Consider the following 22,432-nt stretch of genomic DNA (forward strand, 5'->3'; position numbering starts at 1 on the left):
TTCGATGCCATTAAAGTACAATTTGCCTAATTTTTGTATCTTTGACGTTGGCAGACGAACCAGCCTGTCTAAGCCTGTGAGAATTGAACGTAAGGATGCGTGTGACCACCCTCCCTCCTCCAGACGCTGCTCTTACTATCTGACTTCGTTCTTTTCTTACTGGGCAAGTGACTGTTCGACAACCCCCATCCCACAACGCTTTCCCACCCATCTCCCTGTACTTCCTGCTTGCATTTCTTGGTCCAACCATATGTTAAGCAATGTCACAGGGCCAACAGACAGTTACTCCTGCTGCCAGTTTCTTAATCAATGGCAAACCTTGGGGACGCGCAGTGAAAGCAGAGTCGTCCCAGGTGCCCGTGTGGTTGGCACACTCTTCAGTCAGCCAGCACCACATTTTCACCGACTCCTCTAGAGTGTTGCCTCAGGCAAAGGTACGTTAAGCCTGAGTCCGAAGAGGCTGCAGTTTTCCAGAAAGGACACCGTCGCTGTCATTACTGAGAGTCTCCTACTCGGCTTCAGAGGCAAGACGTCTTCCAACGCTTGAAGCCTCCAAGGTAAACCCTACAGATTCGCTCTTCAGAGAAAGCCCCCTTTTTTCTTGTCTCCTGGGTGCCACCCAGGAGAGTCAGTGGGCCGTGAGGATGTCTGCAGAGTGTTCTGGTTGGTTGTCACGTAGAGATTTGGAACTTTCAGCTGCGAGCATGGCTTCCCCTTAGAGTCTGATTGTTCCTCTGGTGTTCAAAATGTTAGACATAATTGTCTAGTTATTTCTTTGGAAAGACACGGGCGCGGACACCACCTACACACACACACACACACACACCTCTTAGGTATATACAATCCAAGTGGCTGCCTCCAAATTCGGCTGCCGGCTGTGGGAATGAGGGATGGTCTGGACACATCTGAAGTAAGGATTTAGTAAATGAGTTTCTGCATGAGCTCAGAGGGACGGTAACAATACTCTGAAAGCCAGATTGCCAGGTTCGGGTCTCCAGCTCCTGAAATTGCTGGCCTTGTGGGTTTTGGCAAATTACTTAAGTCTTCTGGTGTTCCACTTTCTCCTGCAAAATGGAAAGGATCATAGCAGCAGTACCTATTTATATGGATGTGTGAGACATACGGTGGTTAAATGGGTAAAGCATTTAGTGCAATGCCTGACACACACTAAAAAAGCCAGATAGGTGAACTTAATGGGTTCTTGGGAAATCTACACTTCTCCCATTAAAAAAAACAAGCTCAATTGACCACATTATTGAACATAGTTTATTTTGCCTGAAGTCTGAAAATTCTCCCTGATATGTATAGTTATTTTATTTTTATTTATTTATTCTTTAATGTTTATTTACCTTTGAGAGACAGAGAGAGAGAGAGAGACAGAGTGTGAGCAGGGGAGGGGCAGAGAGAGACTGAGACACAGGATCTGAAGCAGGCTCCAGGCTCTGGGCCGTCAGCCCAGAGCACAACATGGGGCTTGAACCCATGAACGATGAGAGCATGACCTGAGCTGAAGTCAGAGGCTTAACCGACTGAGCCACACAGGCGCCCCATTTATAGTTACTTTAAAAAATCAAGAGGTACCTAGGTGGCTGAGTTGGTTAAGCATCTGACTCTTGGTTTCAGCCTAGGTCATGATTTCATGGCTCATGAGTTCAAGCCCCACATTGGGCTTAGCGCAAACAGCACGAGCCTGCTTGGGATTCTCTCCCCCCACCCCTCCCATCTCTGCCCCTCCTCTGTTTGTGCTCTCTCTCTCAAAATAAATAAATAAACAAAATAACAAAATAAAAAAGTCAAATTAAATGATGTGGCTAAAGGGGTGCCTGGGTGGCTCAGTCAATTAAGCATCTGACTCTTGAATTTGGCTCAGGTCATGACCCTGTGGTTTGTGGGTTTGAGCCCTGCATTGGGCTCTGTGTTCTTGGTGTGGAGCCTGTGTGGGATTCTTGCTCTCTCCTCTCTCTCTCTGATTCTCCCCCACTCCAGCTTTCTCTCTCTCTCAAGAAAAATAAATAAATAAACTTAAAAAACAAATGATAGATTTCCTCCTTCCAGAACTACTCGGGAGTTTCTCTGTATGAGAGGCTCCAATCCTCACAAACATATTTCACATTATCATTCATAAGGCATGGCTACATCAAGCTGGACCAAAAGTTCATTTATTTATTTATTTATTTATTTATTTATTTTTTCAACGTTTTTTTTTTGTTTTTTGTTTTTTTGGGGGGACAGAGAGAGACAGAGCATGAACGGGGGAGGGGCAGAGAGAGAGGGAGACACAGAATCAGAAACAGGCTCCAGGCTCTGAGCCATCAGCCCAGAGCCTGACGCGGGGCTCGAACTCACGGACCGCGAGATCGTGACCTGGCTGAAGTCGGACGCTTAACCGACTGTGCCACCCAGGCGCCCCCAAAAGTTCATTTATTTATTAAGCATGTATTTGCTGAGCGCGCAGCATGTGACAGACACAGATCTAGGCCCTGGGGTTACCAGGATGGGAAGACATCAGATACAGGTGAACATCCAGTCAGTTGAGGTTCAGACACGTAAGTAGTAGGAAAAGGGAAGCAGAGGGCAGGGCGTTCTGAGGTAATAAAGGGGAGGCTTCCTCCAGACCCGGCCAGGACTCAAGATGGCTTCCCTCAGGAAAGTGTGGCATGTGGACTGAGAGTCAGTCTGGAAGAAGAGCAGAAATTTTCTAGGTGGAGCTTGAGGGAAAACGTGTTTCAGGAAGAGAGGAATAATACTGAGAAGGAGAGTTGAAGACTTTTGAGAACTTGATGCTTGGGGGGCATTAAAAGAAATAAAACATGGCTGGACAGAGCTGTGAGATAGGGAGGGGGAGGCGTGAAGCTAGACTAACAGGCAAGCAGGTATCTGATCATGAAGGAGCACCGCTCTCCACGTTAATACATTTTAGCGAGGTAGATATCTTATGTAAAATATAGTTGTATTTCCCAGGGCATGTGGTTGGCTGTCAGTGAAGCATGCAACTCTTGATCTTGAGGTTGTGAATCTGGGCCCCATGTTGGGTGTGGAGATCACTTAAAAAAGAATAAAATCTTTAAAAAAATGTATATATATACATATTTCCCAATGGATAAATGTTAAGCCTGAGCTTCGCAAGGTGATGTTCAACATAGATGAGAGAGGGATTTGAGGGAATTAAAAAAATTTTGTTTTACGTTTGTTTATTTTTGAGAGTGAGAGAGACAGAGCACGAGCAGGGGAGGGGTGGAGGGAGAGGAAGACACAGAATCCAAAGCAAGCTCCAGGCTCTGAGTTGTCAGCAAGAGCCTGATGTGGGGCTCGAACTCATGGATCTCGAGATCATGACCTGAGCTGAAGTCAGACCCTTAACCGGCTGAGCCACCCAGGTGCCCCTGTGGTTAATCTCCTACTGTCCACCTCATCGGTTGTAAAAGCAGAGAAGCATTTTGCAATCACTTTGTGTTGGAGAAGGCTGTTATCAGTTATTTTACTAGCAAAAATGGGTTTATTCAGGAAGAGTAGAGAATTGCAATTTGGGACAAGCAAGCTAACACAAAATCATATGTGAGTCCAGACAACAAAAAGAAGGAACTGCTCTTTTATAGAGGGAAAGAGGGGAATTAGGAGTTACTGTTATGCACAAAAAGTCCCTTGCAGCAGACTGGGACTTGGAAATAGAGTAGCTTTTAGTTGTGACAGCCTCTTGTTGGCTGGGCTGCTCTTCCCTGGGATAGTAAAGTGGTATTGACTTGGAAGATGCCAAGTGCTTCTCTTCCTGTTGGGTCTGCAACTGAGGAGGAGGGACAGGGCACGAGAAGCCCCTGTTGTGGCTTCATCTGAAACAAGTTTCCCTTTATCAGTTTTCCCACTAGGAAGTTATATTGCTCAAGATTGAACATACTGTGTGTGTGTATATATATATATATATATATATTTTAATTTAGTTTAGTTTATTTATTTATTCTGAGAGAGAGAGAGAGAGAGAGAGAGAATCCCAAGTCACTGAAAGTGCAGAGCTTGATGTGGGGCTTGAACTCATGAACCATGAAATGGTGATCTGAGCTGAAACCGAGTCAGACATTTAACCAACTGAGCCACTCAGGCACCCCCAGTGTATATTTTAGCGACACATCTTTTTTAGGTGTAATGATTGAGGTGGTTGTTTGGTGAACCTTATATACAATACTTTGAGTCTTTTTTTTTTTTTTTTTTTTTTTGCCACAAGGCAGAGTATGAGTTAAAGTTAACATTTACCAACTGTCTATTAGGTTAGGGACTTCAGACCTTATCAAAGTTGCCTCTTGCCATGTTAATATGAAATTAAAATTATTTTCATTTTACATATGTGAACACTGAGGCTCCCATTACTAGATCACACAACTAATAAGTGGCCAAATTTGGATTTAGATTCGTCTCTTCCACGGTGCTTAAACTCTTTCCGCTGTACCGAACGGTGGCCCAGAACGGTATCTTCCATATAGTACTATATAGCATAACGATTAAAAAATGTTCGACCTTAAAGTAGAATGTCCCTAATAGAGCTGAATTCAGTTATGAGCTGTGTTAAGTGTGGGTAAGTTATCTGACCTCTCTATGCCTCAATTTTTTCATCTTTAAAATCAGAATAATAATATCGCAACATAGATTGTTGGGAGGATTAAATATGTTAACACGGTCACAGCAACCAGACAGTACCTGGCATGTAGTAGCAACTCAATAAATTATACTTCTTGTTATTATAGGGAGGTGACCAAAGTCATTTTCCTCAACCAAGAGATCAACTCTCAGTGAAACCATCTGTCTGGTTGTCCAGGATTGATTTGAAGAAAGAGGGGCTATGTAATGTATACATACATATAAAAATGAGAAAGGAATCACACTTCACTGTTTCAAAGTTATGTGAGGCACTTAGACTTACTACAGTAGTTTGATGGTGTCTACTACTCCAAGACAAAATGAAATTCAACAATGTAAATTGATGCTCCATTTGTGGAGAGTCATTTTGATGTATGGACGGAAATGAACCCTTCTGTTGCACTCAAAAAATTGTAGCTGGTGGGGAAAGGGAAAACATCAAACCTTTGGATTTCTTTTCTGTGATAGCCATCAATAACCCCAGATGGCCTCCCAAGGAGATGAGAATGCAGAACTGGAGGCAGCCTCAGCAGGTGGTACCCCAGCGAGCCAGGTGGAACCAGAGGTGGTGAATAACTCTGTCTACCAGCCCATTAATGGATCACAAAATCACCAGAAGGAGAAGTTACAGGCCCTTGGGGTAGGTCATCTTTAGTTTACAAATTGGTTTAAGACAGAAGAAAATAAATAGCATGTGGAAAACCTTGTCTATCCTCATCAGGAGAGATTTCTGAATTATTCATCACTAAGTCAATAATGTTGCTTCTTTAAGAAAAGACTGGGACCCATTTTAGACCTGGGGAGTAGGAACTGTCCTGTCAGCATTGGAGAATGGACTCCAGTCTGACCACCACCTCGGGAGGCTGAGTTCTTATGAATGCCTTCCGTATTTTAGATCTAAAAATTGGATTGACGAAAGCTTGGATGAACTGCTGTTTAATGTCTGAGTGCCTTCATCATACTATGGCCCCAAGGTGTGCTAGGAAGATATTTGACCCCGTCTGTGTTGCCAGCCATATTGCCTCTACTTTTCTACCACTGTCTGGAAGGAGTTTGTGAGAATGGACAGGAGGAGGGAGAGACGTGGTGATGAAGGGCTGCCATTGGGATCGGTGGGAATGGCATAGAACAAAAACCTCCCAGAATAAGGCCTTGCCCAGTTAAGCTTGACATTATCATCATTTCCAGCAATGATAGCTCCTTTCTGAAGAAAATTCAAATGGTCTCTTCTCCATGGACACTAGTACATGACCATTATGCTTTTTTTTTTTCTTTTTTCCTTCTTATAGGCCGTCCAGATCATGAATGGAGCAACAATTCTGGCTCTGGGTGTTTTTCTAGGTGCCTTACAAAGCATATTTCGTCTCTTCCGCCCATTTTTCTTGGTCTTCTACACAGGCTACCCACTATGGGGTGCTGTTTTTGTGCGTATTCATGTTCCCCTGACCATAGATCATTTCTTAGATACCACTGCTAGAAATGTGTTAGATTATTAAAGTGTTGTTTTTAGGTTATTTGGAGATTGCATGCTGTGGGTTTGATTTGTAATTCCTTACACAACTTTTAAAAACAAAGTGCCTTCCTGAGTAAGAGAAATCACATTTGCTGAGTACAAATTAAGTCTCAAACATTAACTTGATGTATTCATGCATTAAATCCAGCTATTACATTTATGGATGCTAAGAAAATCAAATGAAAAATGAGTATTGGTGAATTGTCTTGTGCAGTCAAGAGAGTCCTGGTTTGGGAGATAAGAGATTTGCCTGCTGATTACAGTCTGGAAATCAGAAGACTGATTTCCCCTATTTGAGTCAAAACGGAATCAATAAAATAGGCTTTGGTTCTAGGTGGTTTTAAAATTTATTTGAATAAATAAATTTGTTATTTGATTATCAACTACCTGATGTTTTCTTTTTAAAAAGATAATTAGTTGGAACTATTTGCTAATCAGACACTAATTTTTTTTTTTTCTTGTCTATTCTGGTGTTAGACCTTTGAGAATTTATAAGTGTTTGGTCTCAGACTACCATGAAATCCAAGATGGGCAAGTTTAGTTGAAAATAGTAAATGGAACATGTAATTGGCAAATGAAGAAGATATAAATTTATAGCAAATCTGGGGCTCTAATTTATTCATGAGTTTAGTTTTTCAGAATCATTGACCTTCAGATCTTCTTTAAAACAAAATTGCTCATAATTTGTCAACAATCTCATATGCTGACAAAAGATGACATTCAGTTTCTGGATGCAGTATAAAACACGTCATTTGGATTTAACATTTCTGAAATTTTTAGGTAGTTCCTACTATCATTGTGATGAAATACTTGGAGTCTGAATTTTTCTAGAAAACCTGAAGTACACATTTTCTCTGCATAATGAATCCTGACTATCTAAATGGAAAACTTCCATATTGTAGAACAGAGGATGGTGAAGTGTTTCAGTTATTCCATCAGGAAAGAGTTTTCTTTTCTCAGAAAGCTGGGGTCAGTATGTTGGAAAAATGTGGTCAGGAAGCCAGAGCTCATTCTTTGAAAGCATCCTCAGCATGAAGGTTCAAATCTGACCATTGGATTCCCATCGCTGGAAGCTTTGCCCCGGCTCTGTCTATCGCTGATGGAGTAAAGTCTAAGATCCACGACATTATCTGGCCTTACCTGCAACTACACCCCTGTCTCCCTCCCCTTCCCTCTGTATACAGGCCCTGCTGTTTATTGACCGTGTGATTCCTTCTATGAACCAATCTTCCTCTTACCCATCCTTATTGACCTTTGAGAAAAATATCTAAGTTCTTACCCTTTAGTTTCTTCAGTAAGATAGTAGAAATAACATGGGGACCCTCTTTTTGGGCCATTTTTAAATGGGGAAAAAATACATAAAAACCTTAGCTATTGTTAATAATACAAGTGCTTTAGGTGTGCCGGGCCAATTTCCAAGACCTCATCATGTATCATTTCATTCCATCCCCATATAGCTATAAGGTCAGTAATATTAACATGGGGATATGCACATCTCTATTTTACAGAAAAAGAAGTAGGCAAAAACTGAGCCTAGGTGACTGAATGAATACAAGCTGAAGATAGGGTCAGGGTGCATATGCTCTCGACCATAAAGCTCTAGTGACCCTGAACTTTCTCGTGATAACCATCTTGTTATTTGACGTGGAATCTGAAGCCTGTTCCTTTGTGTTCAGGCAGAATATTCAAGAATTGAATCTATGGAGCCAGCTCTTGCTCTCCATGATTTTGGCAACTTTGCCCTCAAACCATAGGCGTGGCTCGGCAAATTGTTGTAAGAATTTGTGGGGTATAAAACAGCATGAAATTTTGAGAAAGCCATCAACTTGTAGAGAATTCACTTTATAAAATTAGAGTCATGAAAATAATAGCTTATCAAAATAATCATTTAAAATGAGTGGGTATAGCAATGTAGACAGACTTGCTGAAGTTCTTTCAGAACATCTAATCCAATAAATCAAACCCTCATCTGAAGCTTGAGTCAGAATATGAGAATGACGTTATATATGCATGTGTATGTAAATAAATATTATTTACATTTAAAAAAAAATTTTTTTAACGTTTATTTATTTTTGAGACAGAGAGAGACAGAGCATGAACGGGGGAGGGGCAGAGAGAGAGGGAGACACAGAATCGCAAGTAGGCTCCAGGCTCTGAGCCATCAGCCCAGAGCCCGACGCGGGGCTCGAACTCACGGACCGCGAGATCGTGACCTGAGCTGAAGTCGGACGCTTAACCGACTGAGCCACCCAGGCGCCCCAATATTATTTACATTTAATATAAGTATAAGCATAAAGATAATTATATCACATTACATATATGTCTTAATCTTATGTTTTTAAAGTATGCACGCTCATATAATGTATAAAAACAGATGTAATAAAATATCAAGTTTGCTCAAAATTTTAACTAATTTAAAATTTTATTCATACGAAATGATGAGCAACATCGAGTATAATTCTCTGTGATAGAGTGTGAATTTTAGAAAGAAATTTTATGCAACCATTGCTAGATATCTGCTAATTGACGGAGGACAAAATGAAAATGGTTGAGACTTAATGTTCTCTTATCTGTTTCATTTCCTGTGTTTAAACAGTTTATTGTTTCAGGATCCTTGTCTGTTGCAGCTGGGAGAAAGCCCACAAAAAAGTTGGTAAGTGGCAGTTCTTCCTGTATTCCTATGATTGTGGAACTAGAAATAAGTTACCCATTAATAACAAGAGAGTAGAGGTTGGTGAATTCAACTGAGACACCGAGTCTTGTGTAATGCACAAGAAAATTCTCTTAAGGCATTCAGATGGTAAATTATCAGAAAATCATGGAGATTGTGAATGATTCCTGGGATGGTTACTTTGAATATTTGATGAATCTGAAGCTCAGAAAAAGGCTTCTTGATTTTTGTGTGTTGTGAAACTTGACTAATTCTAACTACTTTGAGTGTACCCTTTCCCACCACTAAGTCCACACCCAAAAGCCAAAAGTTCTATTCCTTTAGTGATTCCTTATACACTTCATAAGTCCCTGTTATGTGTTCTCACTAAATCATCTCTCTGCCAGCTACACACCTTTCCTAGCTCATTCACTCTGCCTTCTCCATGGATGGCCACCTTGAACACCAATCCCTTTTCTTTTACCTTTATTCTCTGTTGATGACCTTGCTCCCTATTCTGAGAAACCCAAGCCCTTAGAAAAGAACATTCAGATGCCCTCTCTAACATCCACTTCACAGAACAGGTCTGAACCGATTCATTTTTTAGTCTAACTTCTTACTGTAGATGACTCTGATTTTCTTCAAAGCTGTCATCCCTATTTGAATACTAGATTCTGTTCCTTTTTTTCCCACCTGAGTGCATCACTCCAAATGTCTTTCTGCTAGATTTTTTCAATCAGCCTATCAGCATCCAGTTACTAATCTAAGCAGAAAAAAAATACCTTGACCTTATTTTCTCCTGATAGCTATGGACACAATTTCCTTTTCCTTCTGTAGTTAAACTCCTCAAAGGAATTATCTACACTCTGTCTCCAGTTCCAATCTACCCAGTAAGGGCTTTATTTTCCAATAAGGCTTTATTTTCTTCCCTACCTATCGAGTAAGAACTTCCAATCTACCCAGGAAGGGCATTGTTTTAAAATAAGGCTTTATTTTCTTCCCTGTTACATCTTTGTAAACACTCTCCTTAAGATCACTACTGATTTCTCTGTTGGCAACGCAGAGATCAATTCCCGGTCCTCATCTAACTTGATTCGTGGGCAGCATTTAGTACGCAGTGGATCATTCATTCCTCCTTCCAATAATTTCTTCATTTAGCTTCTAGATCACTTCCATTAGGTGGTTTCCTCTTGTCTTTTCAGTGTCCCCTTCTCAATCTCCTTTCCTTTGCTTCTCTCTGACCTTCAAAAGTTGGGGTGCCCCAGAACTCAATTCCTTGTTACCTGCCCTACTCACTCCTTTGGTGACCTCATCCATGCTCCTGGCTTCAAGTGGCATTGCATGCCCACAACCCTGAAATAAACACTTCCATCCTAGATCTCCCTCTGGGCAACAGGCCGGTGGATCTCATTGCTTCCACTTAAGAGTTCTAAAATCTCCCAAACTCTATCCTAATCTTCCTCCTCCAAACTTCTCCCTCCATTTCCTCCCCATATCAGCTGATGGGCACTCCCTCCTTCCAGATTCCCAGGCCCAAACCCTGAGGATTATCCCTGACTTCTCTTTCTTTGACAATCTTGAATCCAATTGATTCACACATCCTGTTGGCCCTATGTTCAAGCTAAATCTGACTTTGACTGTTTCTCATCCAGTCAGACACCATCTTTCTTAACCGGGTTCCTTGCTTCTACTGCTGGCCTTGTCTACACTAGTCCTGCTTGAGACCTCAGTGCTCCCATTAATCTAACTGCATTGCCCCTTTGCTCAAAATCCTCCAGGGACTCTATATTTTCCTCAGAGTAAGAACCAAAGTTCTTCTTAAGACCCGCAGGTCTTAGATGGGGGTTTAAATGAATTGCTACCAAAGGAAGGAAGCATGTGCTTCCTATATTAATCGAAAATTCCTGTTCTTTTTTTAGGTGGAACACAATTTTGGAATGAATATTGCCAGCACTACCATTGCTCTAGTTGGGTTTGTTTTGGTCTCGATCAATTTAGCAGTTAATAAGTATTCTCTCAAGGAATGTCCGTCTTCACAGTCACTGGACTTATGCATTTGCATGGACATCTTATCAAACGTATGTTTTCAAAAATTATGTTTAATTATAAAATATTCCAAATGATCTCAAATGTACAGAAGAATATCATATCGGGTATCATGCTACCTTGATTTGAATCTGGGCTTTGCCACTTATTAGCTCTACAATGAAGGGCAAATTAGATAGTGTTTCAATGTGCTCATCTTTTTTTTTTTTTATTATTAGTTTTTGAGAGAGAGAGAGAGAGAGAGAGAGAGAGTATGAGTAGGGGAGGAGCAGAGAGAGAGGGAGACACAGAATCTGAAGCAGGGTCCAGGCTCTGAGCTGTCAGCACAGAGCCGGATGCGGAGCTTGAACCCACAAACTGTGAGATCGTGACCCGAGCTGAAGTCCGATGCCTAACAGACCGAGCTACCCAGGCACCCCAATTTGCTCATCTTTGATATGAGGATGGTAATAGCATCAATCTCACAGGGTTGATGTGAGGGTTAAACAAGTTCATATTTGATGAGCAATTAAAACAGTGCACATTGGGGCGCCTGGGTGGCTCAGTCGGTTAAGCGTCCGACTTCGGCTCAGGTCATGATCTCGCGGTCCATGAGTTCGAGCCCCACATCGGGCTCTGTGCTGACAGCTCGGAGCCTGGAGCCTGCTTCGGATTCTGTGTCTCCTTCTCTCTCTGCCCCTCCCCTGCTCACACTCTGTCTCTCTCTCTCAAAAATAAGTAAACATTAAAAAAAATAAAAAAAAAACCCAGTGCACATTGTGTTATAATATTAGTATTTACTGCTGCTGCTACTATTACACTCCCCAGAGAGATTAAATGAAATTTTTAAAATTTCATATCTTACTTAATAAAACTGACTTGGGAGATTTACAGTGTTCTCTGTGACCTGGGATTTTTGAATCATGAGTCACCGAAGTTTGGAATGTGGTACTTCACGTTGGAATTTGGGGGGTATATTATTTTTAAAGGGAAGCTCCCTAAGAAACTTTTCAAATGATGTTGTTGTTTGCGTTAGATATTCTCCCTCTTCTGAGGTCAATTTAGAATTAAGGTTTTCCTTTAAATTTGCCTTTTTTCTCCGTGATGACCTATTTGATGACCTATTTTTACTGCCTGACTCCCAGTCCTCCTGTTTGCTGGCAAAGAAGTTTGTGCCTCATTTTTTTTCTTTCTGAAATGTATTGTTAATTATCTAAGTTTATATTTCTATGGGTCTGGGTTTTTTGTTGTTGTTGTTGTTGTTGTTGTTTTCAGGTGGGTTTTGTAGTATTTTCCTTCTGGAGCAATCTTGTGTTTGCTTCTCCTTCGAGGTGCCTCAGTGATAATAGCAGGATCGCTAGTCTAGTAATTTTGTGTTTAATATTTCAGTTTAGTGTTTAGTTTCTAGGGATGGCATAGACACATAAACCTTCTAATAAAATCCCATTAATGAAATGGTGGGGGGTCATTTTTGTCCATTGTTCTGAACTACCTACTCATTTCTTTAGTTGGCTATGACTCAGATTCCTAGACGTTAGCAAGAATATCAGAATTTTGCCTTTACAGCCTCTTCAGCTGTGACCACTTCACGTGGTTGATAAGAAATGCAATGTATCTCTCTCTCCAGGTAAATTTTTTCCATTTATCTATTTATTATTTACTTATTTTAAAATTTTTTTTTAACGTTTATTTATTTTTGAGACAGAGAGAGACAGAGCATGAACAGGGGAGGGTCAGAGAGAGAGGGAGACACAGAATCTGAAACAGGCTCCGGGCTCCGAGCTGTCAGCACAGGGGCCTGATGCGGGGCTCGAACTCACGGACCGCGAGATCATGACCTGGGCCGAAGTCAGACGCTCAACCGACTGAGCCACCCAGGCGCCCCATTATTTACTTATTTTTAAAGTTTATTTATTTATTTTGAGAGAGAGAGAGAGGGTACGCAGGGGAGAGGCAGAGAGAGAGAGAGGGGGAGAGAGAATCCCAACCAGGGCAATGCTGTCAGCAGGGAGCCCAACATGGGGCTTGATCCCACGAACCGTGAGATCATGACCTGAGCCAAAATCAAGAGTCAGACGCTTAACCAACTGAGCCCCCCAGGCCCCAGTTTCTATGTTTTTAGGTTGATGAGGTGTCTCTTAAAGAATGTTGGTGTGTGCCTGTGTCTTAAACCTAACCTATGGTTCACTTTGTTCTGTTTTAAGGGAGGGAGATGTTATATTTGGTTTCTTGATGACATGTTTTCCCTCTGAATGTTTGTACTATGTGTCATATGAGGCATCATATCTCCTAGGGCATCATGTCTCTAATGCTCATCCTTACCTTGCTGGAATTATGCATCAGCATCTCTGTTTCAGCCATGTGGTGTGCAGAAAATGCATGTAATTCCAGAGAGGTGAGTTTGTTTCCATGACTAATAATTCACATGGTCTACTAAGGTTTAAGGTTCTCTCCAACTTCCAAAGTTGAAAAGATATACTTTTATGTAGTAAGGATTTGTGGGGTCCCTGGAGTTAGAGATTGTATGAAAGTGAGGGATGGAATGAAGGCTGGAAAAGGATTCTGATGTGAAAATCTAACCGGAAACAATATATTTAAAATAATATTCAATACATTTATAACATCACAGTATGATCTTATAGTAATATAATTAGTGTGATAATAAATGACAATATCAATAATAATACAGTTACTACAATATAATAAATATAATAATATTTAACATATTTTTATACAGATATAATTAAGTTCAATAATTTCCATGTAACCTGTCAGTTTCTAACTGTATACCCAGGAAAAACCATGAATTCTTTCTAGATTTTAGGTAACTCACCTATAAGATGAAAACATTTTCATTGTCTTCTGACATTGGTTGGGAGGACTATGTATATAAAACTTTAGCATAGTAGTAATCAGTGAACACATATTATTGACGATAATCATGATGATTAAGGAAGGGATGGAAGGAGAGGGAGATGATGATCCTTTTCTTGGAAACTGATGTTTTATTTTCCAGGCGATTTCCTCACCTGGTAATTCTGTGTAAGCAGAAATGCCTCCTGATGAAACTAAATCTGAGAGCAAGGAAGTTCAACCTCAACTCTCCAATGAGTCAGAGCTTCATCAAAGACCTCAGGAAGACAGGAGCCTCCTCTCTTTACAGCACGAAGCATGAGAAACTTGAATATCTGACTCAACTTTTTTGTTTTTGTAAATTCTGTGCTCTCCACTCCAAAGTTGTTCCCATAATCGGTGCTCTTTCTTCTTACCCACCTACTCCATTGCCTTACAAGGTTTAAAGGAAGCAGGCAGAATAATTCCCGTTTTATGAATTCTCTCTAAATCCAACTCCGAACCACCCATTGAGAAGGAAAATGAGTCAGATGTTTTTTGCATTGCAGAAAAATGCTTCTTGACTTTAGCTGACGTCGGCATTGTAAAACCTCAAATAAAAAATCATTATCATCATTAAGATCATTTTTTCTCACATTTGAGGGGGGTAGGGTCATGTCTCAGAGGTTTTATTTCGGTCAGCTTCTGAGATTCCCACAAGCCCTGCTCCGTAAACGATGGTGTCGATGGGGGACTTTGAGAGCAATATCAATCAACATTTGTTCTTCAAAGGATGGCAAGAAACTGTAAAACGGAGAAGTAAGGAATAAGGGCTTTAGATCCTTGCAGATCTGGGTTTAAATTGTGATACCGTCACTTGTTACCTGTGTGAAGTTGAGCAAGTTACTTAAGCTCCCTGACCTGTTTTTCCTCATCCATAAAATAGGTGTAATATCAATGGACTACCTCATCGGTTGTTATAAGGCTTCAGCCCTTGTAAGTGGTACGTAGAACCGCAAGTACTAAGTGGCCGTTGTTGGTGCCGCCACTGCTGTTAAGGCTGGGGTGGGACGGTGGTCAGATGTGCAGGGAGGATGGCAGAAACCCTCACTTCCATTGTGGCTCCTCCCATCCCCCTGGTGACATCAATGGCTGTCTTTTTAAGGTGGCAGTTTGATGTTAAGTCTCCTCCTGATATATCTGGTTCCCGATTTATCTTCTGCTGAAGTGCTTATGTTTCAGATTTAGAAGTTAATTCCCCTCTCTTGATACTGAGCTGAGTCATTCATAATGTCCGTAAGTTCATACCCATAGGCTATTCTTAGCATCATGTTTACCACATGGGCAAAAATTCTTTCATACTCTTCTCTACTAATTGTTGCCTCTCTTCTTCAGAACACACACACACACACACACACACACACTCATTGTATATATAATATATTTTATATTATAAATTTAGAAGACTTTTCTTCTAAAATGAGGTCTTAACGATTACTAGAATTTGCACGATGAAGGGGGATTCATGCAAAAGTCTTTCAGCTGAAGAGAATTGGGGATATCCAGGGAACTAACAGGAGAGTTTAGTGTATCTAAGTTTGATGTGTGTGGGAAAGATGGCAAGGTAAAACTTTGGACAGAGAAAAAGCACACGCTTCACAGGAGACCACAAGACAGAGCAACTCTAGGAGTCTTCAGAAGCAGTTGAAAATTTCTGCAGTGGTGTTGAGCTGGCTTATATCGACTTGTGAGAGCTGATTTTAAATTTGCAGGGACCGCAAGTTAACATATTTTTCGTAGCTGACAATTGGCTATGGTGGTAGTATTTACACCTCAGAGATTGGTAGAAGCCACAAGTCACATTCCCACCCCACCCTCTAGCTTTGGAAAGCCAGTTGTTGAATATCCACCAGCACACCACTGGATAAATATGGACAAGCCATGCACTTACTTGAAATTTAGAGATCTCCTTTGGAAGGAGTTAGTGGAGGAAAGGTTGGTTAGGAATCTGATACAGTATACAAGGCAAAAAACTTCAGTTGAAGGAAAGGTATTTGTAGTAACATTTGTATCAACATTTTCATTATTTAATTCTATTTTTCTCCTCTAATATGTTATAAATAAATCAATCATTTCTTTGCATTTTGCCAAAGATAACGGCTAACAAATTTTGATCAAAACAGGATCGCTACAGGATTTTGACATCCTGTAGTGGATATTGTGATTGACTAGCCAGCATTCATTCTAGCTATCCCCAGATTGATGGCAACCTTGAGATTTTGGGGGAGTTAACCTCACCCTGGGCTCCACCATGATAGATCCAGATCCATCAGAACACTTCCATTTGTGACTCTATCAGCCCATAAAATGTTCCTGGACCAAGGCTTGATTCAGTTGTGGAACCATCATCATTAAGTTGGAGTCTTTGTTGACAAATGTAAAATATGAGCAATGTATTTGTGAATTAAGATGCAGCTGGAACTAGTAGCTACTAGTGGTCGTGGCAAAAACTAACCTCAGTATTAAACTGAAGGCGATGTAAGAGAATTTCAGAAAATAGAAATCGAACTCTCACCTAACCACCTCTGAAATTTAGCCTATTTCTGGAACTGAAAGTCTCGGGAACACATACATTGTTTGTATTGTTCAACAGCATTTGTTGCAAATATCTACTCCCATTCTGATTTTGTTTTGTTTTATTTTGATGTTTTTGTTAGCTCTTGTTACGTTTCCACCCCACGTTTTTGTTGTAGTTGTATTTACTCAACGTTTCATCATGATTTATGCCTTTCGTGTTTTGTGCAAGAAACCCTTCCTTACCTCAAGTCCATGGAGACATGATTATTTAATACATCTGTAATTTACTTTTATAGAGGATGACATCATCATCATCATCATCATCTTTTTAGAAAGCTAATAATTCTAGAAATTTATGTACTATATTGTAGCACACAAACATTCAAGCATCTATCCAGAACTTCCTCTTTGAGGAACTTTGTTGTTGTTGTGAAAATACCACATTGTTTTAGTTGCATGGTATAATTATTTTGGGGTAGTACAGACATTTGACGGTATAATTCTTTAAGTCCATGAGCATGGAATATATTTCTATTAATTTTGTCTTCTTCAATTTCTTTCATTAATGTCTTATAGTTTTCAGTTATTCTCCTTAATTGTATGATTTTTCCTTTCAAGATCTTGCTCATTTTTTCACTATATGTGCATCTACAAGTGGGGGAAATTTTCTTTCCTTTTTAAAGATCAGTATAGATCCTTAGTCTCTCTCTCTCTCCCTCTCTCTCTGCTCCTCCCTGACTTGCTCACTCTCAAAGTAAATAAATAAAGTTTTAAAAACCTTAAGAGATAAAATTATAAGTTGTAGAGTCATTTTGTCCCTATTTCCATTGAACAATAATTCATGAAGTCAAACATTTAAAATAAAGCCACAACCCAAGAAAGGGTTAGATAAATTGTCACAATTTGATGCTGATTAAAAATGAACCGGAGTAGTCCGTAAAAGTGTTTGCCTCTAGATGAATTGTCTCACCATATCTGATGTAGATGTTGCTTAGCTGAGACTCGGGACTTAATGATGTGGCTTGAAGTGTTGGGATTCGGCGTCGATGGCCAAGAAAGAATTCTTGAGACGTCTTTGGTGCAAAAAGGTGTTTGTATTAAAGCATGGGGACAAGACCTTGGGCAGGAAGAGCTGTACTGGGTTTGTGACGGGTGACTGATTATATACATTCAGGTTGGGAAGGGGTTAGGGACAGCCTAAGTCTCTAAGGAATTTTGGAAACAAGGTTTCCAGGACCTTGAGGGGGCTAGTTATTGTTAGGAAAAGATAATTTATTACTGTTTAGTAAAAACTCAGTCATGAGACACTTCAGATGTTTATCAGGGGACCATAAGCTTGGAGTATGATTGCCAAAATATGTCTTGGGAGGGGGTAGAGATAAAGAAGTTTTCAAAGGCATTTTTATATGTTAAAGTAGACTTGGGATCCTGGGGGGGTCAGGATAATGTTAAGCTGAGATTCCCTTTTGCCCTTAGCAAAGTGTCATCATTAAGACAGCTGAGCTCCCAAAGGTCACTCTGCCTCTCTTAAGGACTTGTCAATGGCTGTAAGTTGTGAGGAAAATTAATTTTTTCCTTCTGCCTTGGTTTTCCACATCATTAAGATTTTTGAGTTGATGCTGGAATGAGTTAAGCCATTGGGCTGGAATGAGTGTATTCTACATGTGAGAAGGACATGACAATAGAGACAAATTCTGGATGTCTGCCATCTCCCTAATAAGTGGCCCACAAAGATGAAAGAAACAGACTTTTTAAATGAGGAAGTTATCAAAAAAGAATACATGGATAATTTTTTTTTTATAACAAAGTACACGGGTGGGTCTCCAGTTCAAAAATGGCTCCTGACTATCCAGTAAAATTAATGTGTAAGATTTACATTAAATCCAAACATTATGTATTTTCACCTCTATGGGTGAAGAGATATTATACAAATCTCTAGAAAGAAAATACATGGCACATACAAATATTTGTAATTAAAAGTTACATTGGAATTGCTAAAATGAACTATAGATGAAGAAAATAGAGTGAATGATTCTGAGCAAAAGAATATTTTCCCGTTCAAACTCTATGCCTCTTTAGAATTCAATCAAGTACAAGGATGTAAAACAGGAAATGTTCAGGCTAGCAAAATCCCAAAAACCCTATCTCCCAGGTACCCTTTCCCAGCTCGTAACTGGAGAGTGTGTTCTACCCTGACCATGAGTAAATTGAAAACGGAGCTAGGGAGCCCTGCAGGGGGCCCTCTCGCACACATACCACTCACCCCCCCCCCCCACTCCCCACCCCCACCCCAGCCTGCCTGACCAGCAGGAGGAAGGAAGATAAAAATTATTTTAGCAAGAGAGGATATTTTCACATAGGATTTTATCTTCTGGGGCGCCTGGATGGCTCAGTCGGTCAAGTATCCTACTTCGGCTCAGGTCACGATCTCACAGTTCGTGGGTTTTTTTTTTATTTTTAAAAAAAAATTTTTTTTTTTCTTTTTAGCGTTTATTTATTTTTGAGACAGAGAGAGACAAAGCATGAACAGGGGAGGGTCAGAGAGAGGGAGACACAGAATCTGAAACAGGCTCCAGGCTCTGAGCTGTCAGCACAGAGCCCGACGCGGGGCTCGAACTCACGGACCGCGAGATCATGACCTGGGCCGAAGTCAGCCACTTAACCGACTGAGCCACCCAGGCGCCCCATCACAGTTCGTGGGTTTGAGCCCCGCGTCGGGCTCTGTGCTGACAGCTCAGAGCCTGGAGCCTGCTTCGGATTCTGTGTGTCCCTCTCTCTCTGCCCCTCCCCCACTCGCTCTCTCTCTCTCTCTCTCTCTCAAAAATAAACATAAAAAAATTATTTTCTGCTTTTAAGAAAAAGAAGAAAGATTTCTCCTTGTCCATGCAACGACGCACTCACCTCCACCTGCAGGCAGTGAAAAGCCACCACAACCTCAAATCCTTATTTTTCACCAATGAACTCTTGTACAGAATAATCCTCCTTATTTTCCTTCTGAAATCTAATAAAAGCTGAGCTTCCCTGGTCTCTTTGGACTCGCCTGCAGGTTGCCATACTTTGCTTGTCTCAAATTGCAAATTCCTTTGCTATTCCTGAGCAAACTCATTTTGCTGTTAAAACAACTGGCTGTTGTTTTGTCTTTGTTTTCGGTGTTTTTGTTCTTTAAGGTTAACACTACCGACCTGCAATGGTACACTAAGCAAGAGAAACACACGGGATCAAGGAAATAGGGAACCCAGTGTCAGACAGGGCAATGGAAAGTACTACGATGACCGCAGTGTGACATGCTTAGAGGCCAGACTGGAACAAGGGCAGACAGGTGATCCGGGAAATAATCTGTGCTACCTTATTCTCCAGGGTTAGCAATGGGAAAAAGAGGATTGACAGGCAATTTATACCACACTTGGAAGGTACTGGGAGATAAAATTATGTTTGCTGGGCACCTGGGTGGCTCCATCAGGTAAGCATCCGACTCTTGATTTTGGCTCAGGTCATGATCTCCCGGTTCATGAGCTTGAACCCCAGGTGGGGGTCTGCACTGACAGCACGGAAACTGCTTTGGGATTCTCTCTCTCTCTCCCTCTCTCTCTGCCCCTCCTGTCCTCAAAATAAACAAACATTAAAAAAATTACATTTTCACCAATAAGCCGATAAAGAATAGGAAATTGTGAAAAGTTTGGAATAATACTGAAAACAGTAAAAAATGAATATGAGCAAATATCCCAATATAGTTATTTTAGGAGGGCAGCGGGAAAGGCAGAGGATTCAGGAAATCTCACAAGCTCATCATCCATACGAGGAATACGAGTTGATGTCTGCCCCTTGCCCATGATTCTAGGTGTCTTGTATTCTCCCCACTAAGCAGATGTTTTTGGTCACAAGAGAACAAATATATTACATGCGTATGATTTTCCCTGTGAAAGTGCCATTTGGGGAGCTGGAAGGAGTGTGAGCAGATAAAGAATGAACACGTGCAGGACCTTGGCAGTTCAGTGGCCCAGAAGATAAGCTCCAATTTCAAAGAAGGGTTCAAGGAGATTTTAAGCACCTGAGGCAGTCTGTGTCAATCTTTCTCTTCCCATTTCTGGAGTCATGTAAATGAAGAGACAAAGGTTTTCTTTTTTTTTAGAGCCACCTGGCCTGTTTTTCTTATTTAAAAAGAACAATATTTTCTTATTTCCTTCCTTCCTTTCCTTCCCAGTTTCCCAGGGATTCCTGGAGTTTGGTGTCAGTTTGGGCCTCTCTGGGCCTCTCACCCTTATTTATTTATTTAAAAAAATTTTTTTAATGTTTATTTTTGAGAGAGAGAGAGAGACAGAGCGTGAGTGGGGGAAGGGCAGAGAGAGAGGGAGACACAGAATCCGAAGCAGGCTCCAGGCTCTGAGCCAGCAGCACAGAGTCCGATGCAGGGCTCGAACCCACGAACCACGAGATCATGACCTGACCCAAAGCTGGACGCTTAACCGACTGAACCACCCAGGCATCCCTCTGTTGTATTTATTGAACCCATACTCTGGGTTGTAGAAACCAGAGGGTGGGTAGGGGGAGACAGAGAGAATAAGGCTGTAATAATTCCTTTGGGAGTATCAGAAAATACCCGCTAAGAGATAGCAACTTTCCATTTGTAACATGCAAACTGGTGCCTACTTATCTCAAGGAAACTGAGCATTCAGTTTGAGAAAACAGTTGTTCAGATGGGATCTGAAAGCAAATTTCTTCTGAGTTTGGAAAGACAAATCCAGTGTGTAGTGTGTACCTGGAGAAGAAGCTTCGCTCGTGGAAAAGATGTCGCATGGATGGAAAGTGCCTGCAAATACACTGCCCGGAGGAGGAAATACACGGCCTTCGGGAAACCTTTAACTATTATCTCTTCCTTTCAGGCAGAGGCATGATTAAAACTCATCTGGACGATTTTGCCTCCACCAAAACAGGAAAGTCATGTTGGCCTAGGTTTCAGTGTTCACGATTGTGAAAGACAACAGTGCGTGCTGAAAGGACCCACATGTGGGTCCAGGAGAGGGTAGGCCTCTCAAGAGCGGTGGGAAGAGAGGGCTGGTGAAACCCACATATGAAACAGTCTGGAAGCCCGAAGATATGTCTTCCGTTTCTGATCTGCATTTTGCTATTGACAATTCTTGCAAACGAGTATCCTGTCCGAACACCAAAGACCATCCTCCATTTATTTCCCGTCTAAATCTCAAGCCTAGTCTCTAATTTTTTGCTGCATGCATCATGCGCTATTCCGGGCTCCCGGGAAACACCATCAACAGGCATTTCTTCAGGCAATTTGCCAGCAGATGTGGTCTCATTTCACTGAGGGAGAGGCGAGCAATTTTAAATCCTGGCTCAAATGATACTTGGCTCAGGGAATCTCTCCCTTGAACGCTGCGTAGCCCTTATCAGGTAGAGTTGTTACAATCTCCTGTGTTTCCAGCGGCATCTGACATATTGGAGACCTGATCTCATTTATCTACGTCCTACTCTGCTAGCTTGTGAGGGTGAGTGGAGCCAGTGCTGGGACCATGGTATCCACCCCTGCATGCTCAGTGACAGAGCAGTGCCTGACCCAGAGCCTGATGTCCTTTTTGGATAAATATGTAAGTAAACGAGTGTTCTTTCTTTTCTTTCTTTCTTTCTTTCTTTCTTTCTTTCTTTCTTTCTCTTTCTTTCCATTTGCAAAACATTTATTATTTTAATTTAATTTAATTAATTAATTAAATTTTATTTTATTTTATTATGAATATAATTTATTGTCAAATTGGCTTACATACAACACCCAGTGCTCATCCCAACAGGTGCCCTCCTCAATGCCCATCACTCACTTTCCCTTCTCCTCCCCCATCCCCCCTCAGTTTGTTCTCTGTATTTAAGAGTCTCTTGTGGTTTGCCTCCCTCCCTCTCTGCTTGTAACTGTTTTTTTCCCCTTCCCTTCCCCCATGGTCTTCTGTTGAGTTTCTCAAGATCCACATATGAGTGAAAACATGGTATCTGTCCTTCTCCGATTGACTTATTTCACTCAGCATAATACCTTCCAGTTCCATCCATGTTGCTGTAAATGGCAGGATTTCATTCTTTCTCATTGCCAAGTAGCATTCCATTATATATATAAACCACATCTTCTTTATCCATTCTTCAGTTGATGGACATTTAGGCTCTTTCCATAATTTGGCTATTGTTGAGAGTGCTGCTATAAACATTGGGGTACGTGT

General features: G+C 41.1%; 1 protein-coding gene across 1 annotated transcript; it reads left to right on the top strand.

Moving 5' to 3' along the window:
- The first annotated feature begins 352 nt into the window (after positions 1-352).
- Positions 353-14,265, top strand: MS4A3 (membrane spanning 4-domains A3). Its single transcript, XM_030332379.1, has 7 exons — positions 353-557; positions 5,095-5,266; positions 5,916-6,050; positions 8,736-8,792; positions 10,709-10,867; positions 13,108-13,209; positions 13,831-14,265. Exons 2-7 carry the CDS (start codon positions 5,111-5,113, stop codon positions 13,858-13,860), a joined length of 639 nt encoding a protein of 212 aa, XP_030188239.1. The 5' UTR covers positions 353-557; positions 5,095-5,110; the 3' UTR covers positions 13,861-14,265.
- Positions 14,266-22,432: the final 8,167 nt, after the last annotated feature.

Source organism: Lynx canadensis, chromosome D1, assembly GCF_007474595.2.
Source record: "Lynx canadensis isolate LIC74 chromosome D1, mLynCan4.pri.v2, whole genome shotgun sequence".
NCBI classification, from domain to species: Eukaryota; Metazoa; Chordata; class Mammalia; order Carnivora; family Felidae; genus Lynx; species Lynx canadensis.